We start from the raw sequence: 15521 nt of genomic DNA, 5'->3' as shown, positions 1-15521 counted from the left end.
ACTTATTTCAAACATTCATTAATGACTGTGACACAGTATGGGATTTGCAGCTGACAAAGTTATTAGTACAGAGGGGAATTACGATATTATGCAGATTGAAAGGACTTCGAGGCTGAAATAATGGGTTGAAATTTACTTATCATAGAAAGTGCAGGACTACTCAGTGAAGGCTAATACTGGAAATTTAGACTGTATTTCAGGAGCTAATTCATTTTAGATGACTGCGGAAGAGAACAACCTCATGTATCATTTGATCACAAGATAAGTGTGAGCTGCCAATCCCATACATTTGGTAAGCTAATTCCTGAAGCTATTCATTTTCCATAGAAGGCACTGCTTCCCTGCAACTGCTATCTCCAATACTACATACAGCTCTGGTCACCTTAGTTCAAGAGAGGTAAGGCTGAACTGCAGCAGGTGGGAGGAGGCCAGTCCCGGTGACGGGGAGGATCGAGAGGCTGCTTTGTGAGGGGAGGATAAATGCTGAGCTTTGCTCGCTGAGCCCAGGTTTAGAGGAGGTGCGACTGCCATCTTTACATAGCAGGAAAGGAAAAATGCTTTAAAGTACAATGCTGGCACTTGAAGAAAGTAGGTAAACTGGCCAACAGTAATTTTAGGTAGTAAATCTGAAGTTTCTATGGCAACCAGTGAGTAAAGAATACTCAAAGGCAAAAACTGGTTAGTTTTAATATCGAGTTTGTCTTGTTTATGACTGGCAATGTTCACTGTTGTCATAGCAAGGAACTGGACGCATTGACTCCCTTTGTCTTGGGAATATGAACTGTGTGCTGCTGCTTGGCTCTTAGGCAGGCTGGCGTGACCACCTCCATACAACTCCCTTGCCCTCCTGTAAAGGACACTTGTAACCTTACTTTCTACAGGAAAAAAATATTGTCTGGATTGGTGCTAACTCCTGACCCAAATGAAGGGGCAGTTAGGGAGCATTTGTGCTGGCCTCAGGGACCATCCTGGCAATATAAACAGTAGGGAGCTGCAGCTCTTGGGCCCATGCCCAATACTGGTTAATTTATGTAATGGGTTCCAGAGATTTCTGTGGTTCCCTGCTCTTTGTTAGGAGCTGAGAAGATTCCCCATATAATATTGTAGAGGTCTCCATAGTTAATATTGACATATTGAGACTTTGCTATTGTTTTGATTTCTAAAATGTAAATAAATATTTTCATGTGGATACTTCAAAAGCTAGTAAATGTGGGTGAGAGATGTGTATTAAGACAAAAATATTTAAAAATCACTTAAACTTCAAAAAGATATTTAGAATTAAATTCTACTCCAGATAAAAAGTTTTACAAATAGCTGGAAGGTCTCAGGAAAACAGTGCTGTATATTTGGTGCTGTTACTCCGTCTTCATGCATGTGCTGTTATCTGCTTTTGGAGGTAGAACAGCAGATTAGATGTAACAGGAGAGCTTATTTTTCTTAAAAAAAAAAATGCAGTGATTGTAATCTTACAGATGTCATACAACCTAAAAAAAAAGAGATACCTTCATGCACATATAAAATAATCTTAAACCCTTTTTGTGCCATAGATCTTACTGGAGATTACTAAATTACAGGGAAGAATATTGGAGAATGGTTCACAGGTGAGGAAAGCACAATGTGTACGTTCCAGTGTTTTCCCTTATTAATTAGGGAAAACCTTTTTAATTATATAGCTGGTACAAAGAGTTGACAGAAGCGGCAAAAGAACAACATTTTTTTTTTTCAAATGAAAATGGGACAATGAGCAACAGTTTCTTAGCAACAAACCGGAAATTTTGCTAAATAATGTTTTTTATCTTACTGAAATTTGCCACATTTCAAGAATTATTCTAAAATAGTTTTTTCTGTGGGGTTCTTTTAGGTTAACATTCTTGCACGTTTGTCTCCCTATGAAGTTGGATGTCTTTGGTACCTTTTTGTTTGGCTGGTTTCATTTGTTATTTTGTTTATTTTTGAAGAGTAGTTTTAACAAAACATCCACCTTTGAATGAGACCTCTTATAGGCAAACCAGCTCTTCTCCGTTTCATTTTCTTGACGCAGCATTTCCACATCAGGAACTTTATCTAGATTGTGAATTGAAAAACAAATCTCAGTCATGCTTCTAGTGAAGCTGAAGTACTATGGTCTAAAATGAAAGATAGGAGATAGTGGTTTAAGCATGAAGCAAGGAAATTGGCAGAAATGTATGTATTAGATGGAAGATCAAAGCTGCATTTCTGAAAGGTCTGGCGAACAGCAAGAGCCATCTTGGTGATAGCAAACAGACTGAATCAACTTCCACACACTCAATCTGGGTGCTGAGTCCTGGCAGAACTGTGATTACGCAGTGCATGAATTTCATAGTGAACAGTAGGAGGGAGGCACTACAGCTTTGTGAAATACTAAATCAATATTAAAAAAAGAAATAAAAGGAAATGTTTATTATAGAATTAAATGTTTATTTTCTTTATTTAATGAAATTTTAAAAATGAAATGTTCTATTAAAGATTATATGCTAAAATAGGCTATAAAGTTGCTTGAAGCTGAAAAACAAAATTTGAGTTGATTCAATGTATTACTCTTTTCTCTGTTTTCTTTTCTGAAAAAAAAGCGGATTTTGTTGTTGTTGTTTAGACTTGGCCACTGCATAGAAAACTCCAGCATTTAGCCCAGGGTGCACACTCTTTCTTTGAAACCCTTTTTTTGGCAGGTCCTTCTGTATCCTCCAAAACAGGTCTTTTACATCCCAATGGATTTAGACATTGCAAGACATTGAGACCTTCTGTATTTTCAAGTTCGCTGTGAATAATTTCATTTACAGATTAATTCTTTGGAAGTGGGTAACAGTTAAAGGAAGAATCACAAGCTTTTTGGAGTAGTGTCTAAAATGTAGACACCTGAAGCCCTAGAAAAGGATGGGTAAGGAACAAGGTGGAGTAGAAATGAGTCTTCACTATAAACTCACTGCCAAGTATGTCAAAAGATTAAAACTGAATAAACCCTACAACTTTAGGATTACTTTAAAAGCATTCATTGAGTAACCTGCTTTATGCTTATAAAACCACAGGTTTCTTGTGAGTGATTCTGTTTTGGAAAGAGCCCTGGCAGTGGGCTGGGGCACAGGGAAGGTCTCCTGGAACACTCCTTAGGCCAAGGGCATCGTGGCAGTGGAAAGGGGCCCTGTGGGGACCCTAGTGGTGGAAGAGCTCATGGAGGCAGTGGGAGTGGAAGGGGATTCTTGTGGAAGCCACAGGGGTGGAAGGGGAACCCACAGAGGCCAGGATGGAGGAAGGGGATCCTTGTGGAAGCCTTGGCAGTGGAAGGGTGAAGGGAGATTCCCCATGGAGGTTATGGCATGTGGAGGCTCTTCCCCCTGGAAGAGGATTCCCTATGGAGGTCATGGTGGTGGAAAGGGAGCCCACAGAGGCCATTGTGGAAGGCGATCCCTGTGGAGCCATGGCTGTGGAAGGGTGAAAGGAGATCCCTATGGAGGCCACGGTGCTGGAATGGGATCCCCGGGGAGGCCACGGTGTTGCAAGAGGAGCCCCTTGCGCTGCCCACGGCGAGGGAAAGGGGAAGCTCGGCGGGGCCGGCTGCGCTGCGCGACGCCCCTGTCAGCGGGGGCTGCGTGCGGCGGGACGGGGCTGGCGCGGGGGGTGGTGCCGCGGCGGCCCCCGCGCCCGTGGGCGGCCCCCGCGCCCGTGGGCTGCCTCGCGCGGCGCTAACGGCCGCGGGCGGGGCGGGGGGGCGTGCCGCGCGCGGGCAGCCGCGCTCGCGTTTCGCGGCGCTCGCGGAGCTCTTTTGCCCCGCCGGGGCCGCGGTAGCGGCGCGTTGCCCTGGCGACCGGCTCGGCGGCGGCTGCGAGGCGGCTCCGCGGGCGGGCGGGGGGCGCTGCAGGCGGGTCCGTCCCGCCGCCGCGTTCATCCCGGGCGCGCTCTGCACCGCGGCGCGGCCCTGCCGTCCTCCCGCCTTCCCTGCCACCTTCCCTGCCTCGTTCCCGCGGCGGGCGCGGCGCCCGCGCAGCCTCCGCCGCGAGGAGCGCGGGGCGAGCTGCCCTCCCGGGGCGGCCTGTCCCGCCACCCCTCCCCGCGCCCGAACGCGGACAGGGGAAAGTTGGCTCCGGAGCGGCGCGCAGCGGCCGGGGAAAGTTTGTCGGCGGGGCGGCCGCTGCCGCAGTGAGCGCGGGGCGGCCGCCGGGGCGATGTGAGGCGCGGCGGCGGCCGGGGCTCGGCTCGGTACATGCATCCGATCATCTTCCTCGCCAGGATGGATTTTACTCAAGGCAATTTGTTTGGGTACATAGAAGACCTGCAGGAACTCACTGTTATAGAACGGCCGGTGCGCAGGAGCCTCAAGGTACATGCTCCGGGGTTGAATGATGCTTTCAGAGCCGTTTGGAGAGGTTTCTGCGATGCCGGCTGAGCTGGCCGCTTATTTTACAGCATCAGAATATTAACGATCGTTTGCAGTTTTGCTGGGATATACAATCCTGGCTCTGTATAGCAGGGACTTAGGATTTTCGGTGTAATAATGTTAGGCTGAAAAATATAGACTCAGACCTTTAAGTTATATGTGACTTGTTTTTGCTGTGTTTTAAATGATTTATAATGAGAGTGTCTGACATGAAGCTACTTCTGTTATGTCCCATCTTGTTCCTGTGAAAGATGTATTTGACTGAATTTGAAATACTTGGCTAGAGATTTCAAAGATGAAATTCAAATTACTCATGTAACTATCCTTGAACGTGGGGAGGAAAGGGTCATTTTAAGAAGACTAAAATGAGGAAATAGTATGGCATTATGGCATTGTAAATTCATAATTTCTGTTTCACACTTGACAGACACCAGAAGAAATAGAAAGACTGACAGTCGATGAAGAGCTCAATGATATTGAGAGGGCTGTTTATCTACTCAGGTATTTCCTAAAGTATTATTGTGAAACACTGCTAACCATCATGCTGACACACAGATTTTTGTGCTATTGCTCTTTAGTCCTTTTATTTTCTATCTTCATTTTTTTTTATTATTTCTATCTTGCCTATATTTATTTTCTAGTAGTTGTTTTATACTTTTTGCTACACTAAATATATAACAAGATAAAAACAGACAGTGTCATTTTGTTAAACTTGGATGGAATAGGATGCCTGTGTGGATGTACAAATCTCTCTTTGCTGAGTTTCTAATATGGCCCTCACCAACAATGAGCTGTACTTCATCTTTTTTTCCCTGCAGTTGATTCCTTTAGTGTTGACATTAGGAGCAGTCATTCGGTGACTTCATATTCACCCTAGGGCATGGGCAGTTACAACAGCCTGATAACAGCTGTCTGAGAATACTGCATACATTAGGGCTATCTGAAAGAAGATGTAAAGATTAGTTTCCTGGTCTTAAGGAAATACCGTAGAAGATACTATTTTATTTTTTTTATCTATGTCCTGGTTTGTCTTCCTTCTCTTTAAAGTACCTATTTGCAGTTACTTGAATAGCTTAAGTTTGGGTCGTTTCTAACACAGATCTCCTTCAACTCTGCTGAAAAAGTCATATCTGAGAGTACAAGTGTTCTGAGGGATTTTGATTTGAATATGCATTTTTAAACAATGCTTCATAATTGGAGAACCAGCTGCAGCTCCTTTCCAGTTTGCTTATTCTGCTACTTTCAGGGATCTTGTAGCATATGCCTGTCCTCAGTGTTAAAAATACAGTATTTTGATACTGATTTTTTGTGGGGGTTTTATGCCATTTTTTCTTTATTAAGTAGTGGATACTACTTAACTACTGCAGATAGTCCTTGTAATCAAAGTAATCCTTTGGCTCTAGGGAAAGCTAGAGAAACCAGTGTGGTTGCATATCGTTTTAGGTTTTCTGTATCACAGTAATCAGCATGGTCATCTTCATTATGTTTTTTCTGTATGGCAGCAGATCTGTTTGCTCCTTTCCTAATTAAAGATCATGTTTCCAGCAATATGTTATTACTGGATCATTGCTTGGTTAAAGGGTAAAAGGTTTGACTTCCCATTTTTCATCTTACTAATTGCTTTTCCACCTGGCCTTGAACTCTTCATGACATCCTCATCTACTCTCCCTCTATCTGAACAACTGTTCTGGGGGGATAACATTGTTTTCCTTGTGATAAAGTTCTTATTTTTCTTCTTTATAATCCTTATTGCTGAAAGGTAGTTTCATCTCTGCTTGGAAAGCTTTTCTCAAGGCAATCACTTGCTGTGATTATCCAGGTATATTTATACATTAATCCAGTGGAAGCCTTTGCTGTTCAATAGTGCGTTGCCTTTTCTACGCTGAGTGAAGTATAAGCAAACAGAGCTGAAAAGCTGTCTGCAACACAGGTAGTTATCATTTATATAATGCAAAAATGCACATTTTCCCCAATATTTTTATCAGTTATAATGTAATGCCCCTGCATTTTTTTTTCCTGTTTAATAGTGTCAGCCTGGTCTTTTCATGCCTCATTTTCTCTTACAGATGCATTGTCTTCTTTTACCTCGTCTCTTATGTGGGATTGTCCTACAGTATCCCATAGAATGCGGCCTTTCCTGAGTAGCCCACTATAAAATTTGCTTTAGCAGGATTGAAATGAATTGTTATGGTGTCTGTGTTAATGTTGAGTTTGGAGAGGATGATGTTTTACTCATATCCTCAACAAAGCCTCCCCCTCTCCAACCCAAGAGCAAGAACAGAAACCAAATTTCTTGCCTTATATACTCTATACAAAGAGTATAAAAAAACTTCATGTTGTGTCACATTGTCATCTTAATAATCACTTATTTATGTAGCCCTAATCCACCAGGTAGAGATTTTTAATTTACTGAAGGGGATATCTTTAAAATAGTCTTGCTTCTACAGCACAATGGAGCTGGGTTACACAGAATGAAGATTTTATAGATAAGGCAAAACCAATAATTTGTAATTAGCTTATATGAAACTCCAAAGAGAGTCCTCATGTTGCAATGGCCTTCATTCTCTACAAAAACAAGAATAACCCCCCCCCTAGCCATTTTTGTATGTTTTCTCTTTCCTGCCAAAAAGCCCCAACCCATCCTACCCACCCTTAAACTTTATGATATTAGCTTGTTGAATATGCGGTAGCATTCTAGTAGCATTTACTGTTTGAGGTCTTTGGTGCCTGAATTGCTGCTTTATTTTTATTTTTCCCACCCTTTTCTTACACTTTTTATACTGTACAGATAGGGAGGTATTAATTCCTCATAGTTATTTCCTCAGTTCATTCTTTCTTTTTAATGTCTTTATATATATATATATATATATATATATATATATGTATGATGAGGAGGAATTAAATGTATTTTAATTCCTCGTCATTTCATTATTGTTATATATATATATATACTGAATATATAGTAAGGACATTGATATATTAATATTGATTGGGATCTTATTTCATAGGGATATGTTTTAGTCCTTCTCTTTTTTTCTCATTACCTGCTATATTTTGGTTTTACATTTTAAACTAAACTAATTGTACTTTGATAATCCTAACACGTGCCTATATATGTTTGAGTTTTGGGGGATTGTTTGTTTTGTTTTTGAAGGATGACTTTGCTTTCAGGCTCTGCTTTTTTTGTCTTTTTTCTTTCTTCTTCTCTCCTGGCAGTACTGCTGTTAAGCAAGCTATGTGATGAGCTGAACCAATGAATTGATCTAGCTGAAAACTGATAGGTTAGTTTTCAAGTAAATAGCTCCTTGATTTGGCTCACTCTGTGGACCTGTAAACAGTTGTGCAGGCAAGAGGAAGGGGCTCAGTTAGCCCTCTTGGTGGCTAGAGTCACTTTAATATGACATAAGCATGAATGGGCTGCAGCCTTAGATCATTGTTGCTCAGAGTAATCAGTTTTAATTAAATCAGCAATTAAACTGAGCAAGTTCTGATTTAATAAGAACGTTGTAGCAAATTGGGCTATTGTTTGTTCTAATCTCAATTAACCTTGACTGTCTTTGTGGAATTGGACTCCCTTAGACCAGGTTGTCAGGGATGTTTATAAACTTCCTGTTGGAATCAAATGGATTTAGGTGCTTAAGGAGAGTGAGATATCTAAGCATTTAGGATCCAAGTTTTAGCACTTAAGCCTGAGTACTTGGCCAGTTCTGGAGGGCCCCCTGGAGTGATGGGAGAGATGTAATCTGCATGTTTTGCATGCTGCTGCCTCTTGAGCAGAAACACGAGATGTGTCTCTTTCATGTTGGTGTAATTCTGATGACTTAGCTGAAAGCTGTTTCATCAGCAGATGGAGATGAGCTGCCAGACCTTGCACCCAGCAGCTGAGGTCTCTGCGTCCCGCCAGCTCTTCTGGGAAGTGAGACCTCTGGCAAGAGAGCAGCAATAAGCAGCTCAGGGACAATAAGTTTTAATCTTGCTGTGAACTTCTGCCAGTGGTTTTAGTTTCCATCTTTGCTGATGTCTAGGTGATGTTGTAACTCATTCTTTTGTATCTTACTGTAACTACCATTTTATGGCATAAAGTCAATATGAAAATAAGCATTATTTGTCTGGTGTGAATCTGGCTTGGATGTAGGGATGTTTACTTTCAGTTATATGGTCTGTGGTCTTCTGAAGACTTTTTTGATAGGTTACCCCAGTGGCTTTACATTGTTTAGCATGTTGTTTTTTTTGTATTCAGCCATTCCTGTTTGTTTGTGCTTGCTTAACACTTAAACTTCCAGGCCTTGACTGTTATATTCAAAATAGCAGAGTAATAATGAATTATTAAGGTGAAAGATTGAATTATTCACCATTGATGGGAGCATACTGTACTTTTTGTTTGGAATGATCCTGTCTTTCAGTGTAGATAACACAACTCCCCTCCAAAGCATTTAGCATAGTTTTGAAGATATGTTTGCTATTCTAGGTAAACTTTGAGGAATTTAATGTCTAGAAACTTTAGTATGTTTGCATAAAGATGATCAAAACTGGCTTAATAAAATACAACAAAATCAAACAAAAGTATTCTCAAATTTTAATCATCTTTTTATACAAATAAAATATGTTCAGCTGCAAGTTTCAAAACCACAATCAAGATGTGATTTTTTTTTAAATTTATTTTTCTTTAAATTCCTTTTTTCCTGCACATTAAGAACCAACTATAAATGTTATACAGAGCAGAGATTAAGATAGTGCTCTAGGAAACGTAGAAAACTTGTAGGAAAGGCACCTTTCTGTCTTCCCACTTCTCTCAGGCCACACTTTCATCAGTGCATTGAGATGGCAGTGCCAGTCCTTTCCCCAGCTGCTCGTTCTAGGCTCTGTGCTACATTCTCCCTTACGCCTGCGCAAGCAGATTGGATACTTATCTGAGCCAAACCTGAACCATGAAAATAATGGTTGGTTTTAAATCATATCAGTTCTTTGCTTCAGTACCTCCTGCAGCTGCAAAATATTTGTGCCAGCCCAAGAGAAGTGGACAGTGGCCTGGGAACAGGAATGAGTGAAATGACTTATTGAGCCTTTGCACTAGATTTGTCTAGTTCGTGGTGCAAATGGAGCTAATGAGTCATGTTACAGTTTCACAATCGGGTAAAAATGGTTGAAGCTCTCACTCTATCAAAGATAGTAGCTCTTTTCTCCTATACCTGACTCCATATTTCTGCTGCATTTTGCATGCCATCACTCATACCATCGCAGCCTAAATCTGTATTTGGAGTCTTTGAAACCACATTCTTAGTTAAATGATTGGAGAGTATAGGGTATTAATTATAGTTGTATTTGAGCCCTTTAATGTTAAATGGATTTCTTAAAGGTGACACGAATACTGTGGCGTGTCAGATCAATGGTAGCACTTTAGGCATTTACAAATTTTCCTTTGGAGATGTCGAGTAGATTTATATTTCAGAGTATCTGCTTGCAAGATATAGAGAAATTAGGTGGCTATGTGGATGCCCTTTTCAACAGTAAAAGTTGAATGGAGTTGTGTGTGTTTTTTCATTTTTATTTTTTATTTTTTGTGCCTAGAACCGGCCCTATTAACTAAGGAAAACCTTATCATGCTCTCTTTTTAAAAGCAAACCAAACAAAGCAAAAAAATCATGAGTCTCTCCAGCTAAATATTTACAGTATTTCCTTGTTTCTACATGACAGATCCCATACAAGGATAGCATGCTGCCCAGCAGGAGGTTGAATTTGTTTTGTTTTTGTTTAGATGAGCATTGGCACTTAGTAAATGACTTTAACAGCTGCACAGTTTGTTTTGAGAAGACACATAATTAATGTTCAAGTATATGACTCTAATATTCTTCTTTATATTACCTTCCTAACAAAGCTCCCACTGTTTATAACAACATTTTGTACTTGTAAGAAGCTTTTGTCCTTATGCTGCTCAATATTACTAATTTATGTTTGTATCCTTTGCTTGATTTGGCAAGAGATAATGTCCTAATACTGCACTAGTTCAGATCAGGAAGTGAAGATACATCCAGTGGAAACTGCAAGAGGATATAGTTGGGAAAAAAGCATGCTGTTTTGTGTTAGAATAAATCGAAGGTACAGACTCCTGAAAGCATACGTCAGGCTGCCCATTTAGGGCAAATCTGAGAACACTTTGAAGGGACACTTGTCCCATAACATCGTAACTGCAATATGCTAATGACTGAAGGGAGTTTCTAGTGGGTTTTGGTCTTGTTGCAAACTCCTCCTGTCCTTGAGGACAACCATGGCCAGTTTAAAGCACGGGGAATTCTTCTCAAATGATGGTAGGATGCTTCCTTGGTCCTGCTCTCTGTGCCTGACTGCTTCACAGAGTCAAAGTGGGGAATAGTTCATATGTTGCCAGCTACTCTTCCCCTAAAAGCCGTACTAGACATCCAGTTTTGAGAGCATCAGGGTAGTAGCATGCGCTGTTACGTATCCCCAAAATCAAGTGCTTGGCTCTTGTGTAAGTAGTGTCATGAGACTTTCATGAGACTTGCACCACTCAGAAGAATGGTTCTTAGTGCTGTTACTTGCCTTTGCAAACACTTCATTTTAAGCTCTTTGAGATGCTCCTCTGTATCTCCACAAGGTCGGTCAGACAAAGCTTCACTACATGTTGATTCACATTTCCATGCTTAGTTGCTGCTATGCGAGGAGAAGCTTTTAAGGTGAAATTCAGAGGATTTCAGGAACAAGGACTAGGTTTGGGTCTATTTCTGTGCCTTAGCTGTTATACTGTAATAGGAATAACTAGGAATGAGACATGAAATTGTTTCACTGAGGTTTAAAACTAGCTCTGTTTTCTGAGGTGTGCTTGTAGAGCAGTTTTTGTTAGCTAAATAAGGTAGCTTTAGCAATGCTAATGATTTTCCTTCTTTGCCATTGTTGTACCAGCTGGTGGTCTAAATGCCAACAATGTGGTAAAGTTACATGGTTCTCTGAGCTTGAAGCTTAATGTCAGAGCAAAGAAGCCAGGCTTATTTCTTTACTTAAGCAGAAATATTTAAATGTGAGAAAACGTGACAGGAAATTCTCTTCAGGTCTTTAGGACTGTCTGGAAATGAGATTGGAAGCAATTTTTTATAAGCACCTACTTTTCTATGGTGAGGACTTATGTTGACATAGTCTGGCAATGCCCATATTATGGCTAAAGAACCAAGTGGTAAATTACACAGTATTGTAGGACTCTGCCTGAGAAAGACCGCAGCTTTGGATTCCAAAGTGGCTACCTCCAATTTCCAAAACTGATCCAATAAATGGCATCTCTAGCCAAAGGTAGAATTATTCTCTCAGTGAAAGACTTTTAAAGATAGCCTAATGATTCAAAAGTAACAAGAATCTTTTCATCTAAATAAGAGAGCAATGGAAGTGCTACATAACTGTTCTCCAAACAGTCTATTACTAGTTTTGCATGGCTATCATGAGCACTGCAGGTTTTAAAGTTTCTCCGCTCTCCATGAATAACCTTGCTGATACAGTGGAAACATTTTTAAAACCATTAAGTCTTTCCCATCAAATGTTTATTCTCTGTGCTCTGTGAGATGAACACCACTGTCTAAGAGAGAAAAATGGCTTTCTGCTTTATGAGTCATAATAAAACAAAATGAGAAAAGAGACACTACTTGGAAATTTCTGCTAGATCTTAGATATGTCTGTCTGAGGCATGCCTTATTGTCTCCAGCTGATATTTTTATACAAGCAGGGAAATGTACCAGATATTTACTATCTATGTTAATACTTGATTGGACTCTTGATGATCCAGATATTTTTATTTAAATTGTTCTTACTTGGCTTCATATCAGTGTTTCTGCATCTTTCTGTTTCCAAAGTATTAACCTAAGAGAGGTTAATGTTAAGGAATAAAAGCATCAGATATCCTCTCTGTCTTGATAGTGAGCATGATAGTGTCACAGCAGTTTTCTCTGCTGCGTGCTCTTGGGTGGCGGTGGGTTTGAGGAATGGGAGCACCTCTCGTGCACATGAGCTGAGTCATTCCTCCTCAGTCATATCAGTTCACAGCAGGACTGAATGGAATTGCTGTGCTCCCTTGGACTTGTTAACTGTCATTGAAAAGACTTTGGCCTCTACCCTTTAAATACTAATTGATTTTAGAGACCTGCCCCATGCCTAGCAAACCTTATGGCTAGAAAATATTCCCTAGTTAGTGAGTAGCTCCAAAACTGTGGTCTCTGCATTTACAGAAACATGTGACAATGGTTTGTTTTTATTTTACTTTTTTTTTTTTAGTCCTGTTTTTTTTTTTCCTGTATAATTCCAGCCATGCTGTTTTCCTGTGAGTTCTGGATTTACAATAGCGTGAAAAGTCAGATTTAAGCTGAGTAGGAACAGGGGTAGATTCGCTGATATGAGTGAAATGGTGTAATTTTTAATGTGAGTGTGGATGCAAGCTGAAGGCAGTAACTAGAAATCTTGCTACTATTTTACTACTATTTTGCTTAACTTTTAAAGTATTTATTAAGGTAGTAAGGCTAAGATGCCCAGCACTACAGACTTAACTACAGACTTAGTTAATATCCATTCTTCTTGTTCTTGTCCATTTTTGAATAATGATTCAGTTCAGGAAAATTCTTTTTGCCTTGCAAATAGATCAATAAAGGCTTCTTTTTCTAATGCATTTTTCATAGGTTTTCAAAGTTAAATCTTCCATTTACTAAATCTTTCACTTTATTGTGAACAAAATACCATTTTTTAATTCCCCCCCCCCCCCCCAAAATGGATCTTAAATCAAAAAGATATTATTTGTTTTTCTTTTTTAAATAGCGATGTGCTATAACTTTGCACAAAATTGACACAGGGTTTTCTGGAGTGAGGGAGACTTGGAGCATTCATGAGAATGACCTTGTATATGACTTGCTAATTGCCTGTAGAACAAAAAGAGGTCACATCTCTGCAAGTAAAAAACAGTGGATTAATTTTGGTGGGTATCAACTAGCTTTTCTTTTTTCCATGTTAACCATTTTTTTTTTTTAACAATGAAGAACAATAATAATCTCTGGAGACATCCCAGATCTAATGCTAAGATTAAATAGTACTTGTTTACAGTGCCTGTATAACTCCACCTTGACTCCCTCAGTAGCAGGAAAGCTGGTTTCAAGCTGTGTCCGGGCAGTGACAGCTCAGTTGATACGAATGGAGTTGCATAGGATGAGAAAAAAAGATACTTGCAAAAAATATTGTTTCAGTGTCTGCAAAACTGCATGTTTTTCTCTTGCCTGTACTTTATAAGAAGTGCAGCTGACCAGCTTGTGGTTTGAGTTTCCAAGGTAATGTGTACTCTCCAAATTCTACTGAAGTTGCTTTCCAGCTTCTGTGACTCTATTTCCTTTATCTCATATAGATATGAAACTCTTCAAACTTTTAGAGATACTGCTTATCTTAATACATTAGTATTTTGAAATTGTATTGAAATGGAGAGTTGAGAAATATTTTGACAATGCTAACTGTGTTTTCTTTGAGAGTATGAATTGATTGTGTTGTCTTTGACAGAATAAGCGTATGTAAAAGAGAAAAGTGAAGGACTTCTGCTTTAATAGATGTGTTTACATGGTAACATTACTTATATTGCTCTGCAGGCATGGAGATAGAAATGCTGGCTTTAAAGGGAGAAGCAGAAAAGATGCCATTTTCCCTGCTGATATTGTAGCTGAGCTTTTTGAGGAGGAGGATTTATGTCCATATTAAATAGCTAAACATGAGTCACTGCCTCATTGCTGCTTGTACCAAAAATCTTATGTTATAAACAGTTAATCTCCTTTATATAATTTGACTAAAAAGATCTGGACTAGGGTAGCTATCATTTTGTCCTAGGGGAGCTAGAAGTTACATGGGATATAGTCTTTAGGTCAAGGTTTATTTTTTTTTATTGTCTCTTACAACTTTGTTAAGTCCAAACTGCTATATCAATGAAAAAAAGAATGTCTTTTGCTGTATCAATGAAGAAAAGAATGTCTTCTCTTTTCTTCATTGATATAGGAGTTTGGACTTAATGAAGTACAACTAAATATAACTTTGTAAAACCAAGCTATTTCTTTAGTACATGGTTTAATATATTGTCTCTAATTTCTTTCCTCATATAAGACCAACTGAAGATACCTTTTAAGGCTTACTTGTAACTTCTTAAAATCTTGTTATATTTTGTGTGAAAACACTTGTGCCATGAGTTCATGATAAATGATTAGGTGCATACTGGTATGGAAAATCAACTTTCAAGGGTAGATAAATCTTCTGGCACTTTGATCACTACTTGAAACTGATGCATCAAAGAGTAGTTAGGTCAAGAAAATGAACATCAGCATCTCTGAGACTTATTTATTTATTTATTCCTAATTCTTAGGGCTTTATTGACATTTCCCATGACTCATCTAACTTACTGATTTAATGAAGAGGGGTTGTTCTCATTAGGACTCAGGTTGCATGCTTTTGGTGAAGTAGAGAACTACTAGGCAAATTTTTATTCCGTTGCTTCCACTGTTTGAGTCTTAAGTCCAGAAAATTCTTTTTTTTTTTTCTCTCACAAATGCTTTTTCTCCAGTTACAACCATGTAAGTTTTATTTTGCCTTGTCTCTCATACAATCTTCTCTGCGACTGCGACTTTCTCTTTAACTGATAGTCTTCAAAAGACTGTATATTGGCTGAGATGTTTTGTGACACAAGTAAAGATACCTTTAAACCTCTGATATCCATATAGAACTTCAGAGTTCTGGATACATTGAAATAACATTGGAATTCTAAGCACCAGGTGGTCTCTTTTAAGGTAAATCTTACTTACATATACATATATTTGCAAGGATGCCATGTCCCTCTTATTCATGAAAATAATGCATTGCTTTAACACTCCTCAGTGCATTTGGACTAAAAATTCACTAACCTGCTCGTTTTGGTACTTAGTAATTGTCCAATTCATTTTTAATTATCTGGGAGGTGCTTCTTGGCTTGTAAAAACAAACCAACAAAACAAACAAAAAACCCACAAAAACGCACCCAACAAAAGGGGGGAAAAATCCAGTGTGGAACTGGTGTATCAATGGATGCTTTACAGTAATTTTTCTGTTTTCTTTACGTTAATAGAAGGATATTGTTACG

At 39.5% G+C, this 15521-nt stretch overlaps 1 protein-coding gene across 4 annotated transcripts in view; it reads left to right on the top strand.

The window, feature by feature from the left end:
• The first annotated feature begins 4213 nt into the window (after positions 1-4213).
• Positions 4214-15521, top strand: part of PPP4R4 (protein phosphatase 4 regulatory subunit 4) — a 59898-nt gene continuing 48590 nt past the window's right edge. For all 4 annotated transcript variants that reach the window (XM_088539692.1, XM_088539691.1, XM_088539690.1 and 1 more), the window contains exons 1-2: positions 4214-4336; positions 4821-4894. In XM_088539692.1, the coding sequence (XP_088395818.1) occupies positions 4220-4336; positions 4821-4894 (191 nt within the window). In that variant the 5' untranslated portion in view covers positions 4214-4219. The remainder of the gene's footprint in view (positions 4337-4820; positions 4895-15521) is intronic.

Source organism: Tinamus guttatus, unplaced genomic scaffold (assembly GCF_059628265.1).
Source record: "Tinamus guttatus ecotype Peru unplaced genomic scaffold, ASM5962826v1 Tinamus_guttatus_pri_ptg000048l, whole genome shotgun sequence".
Taxonomy (NCBI): domain Eukaryota; kingdom Metazoa; phylum Chordata; class Aves; order Tinamiformes; family Tinamidae; genus Tinamus; species Tinamus guttatus.
The sequence above is the reverse complement of the archived record's forward strand: the minus strand, read 5'-3'. Positions and strand labels throughout refer to the sequence as shown.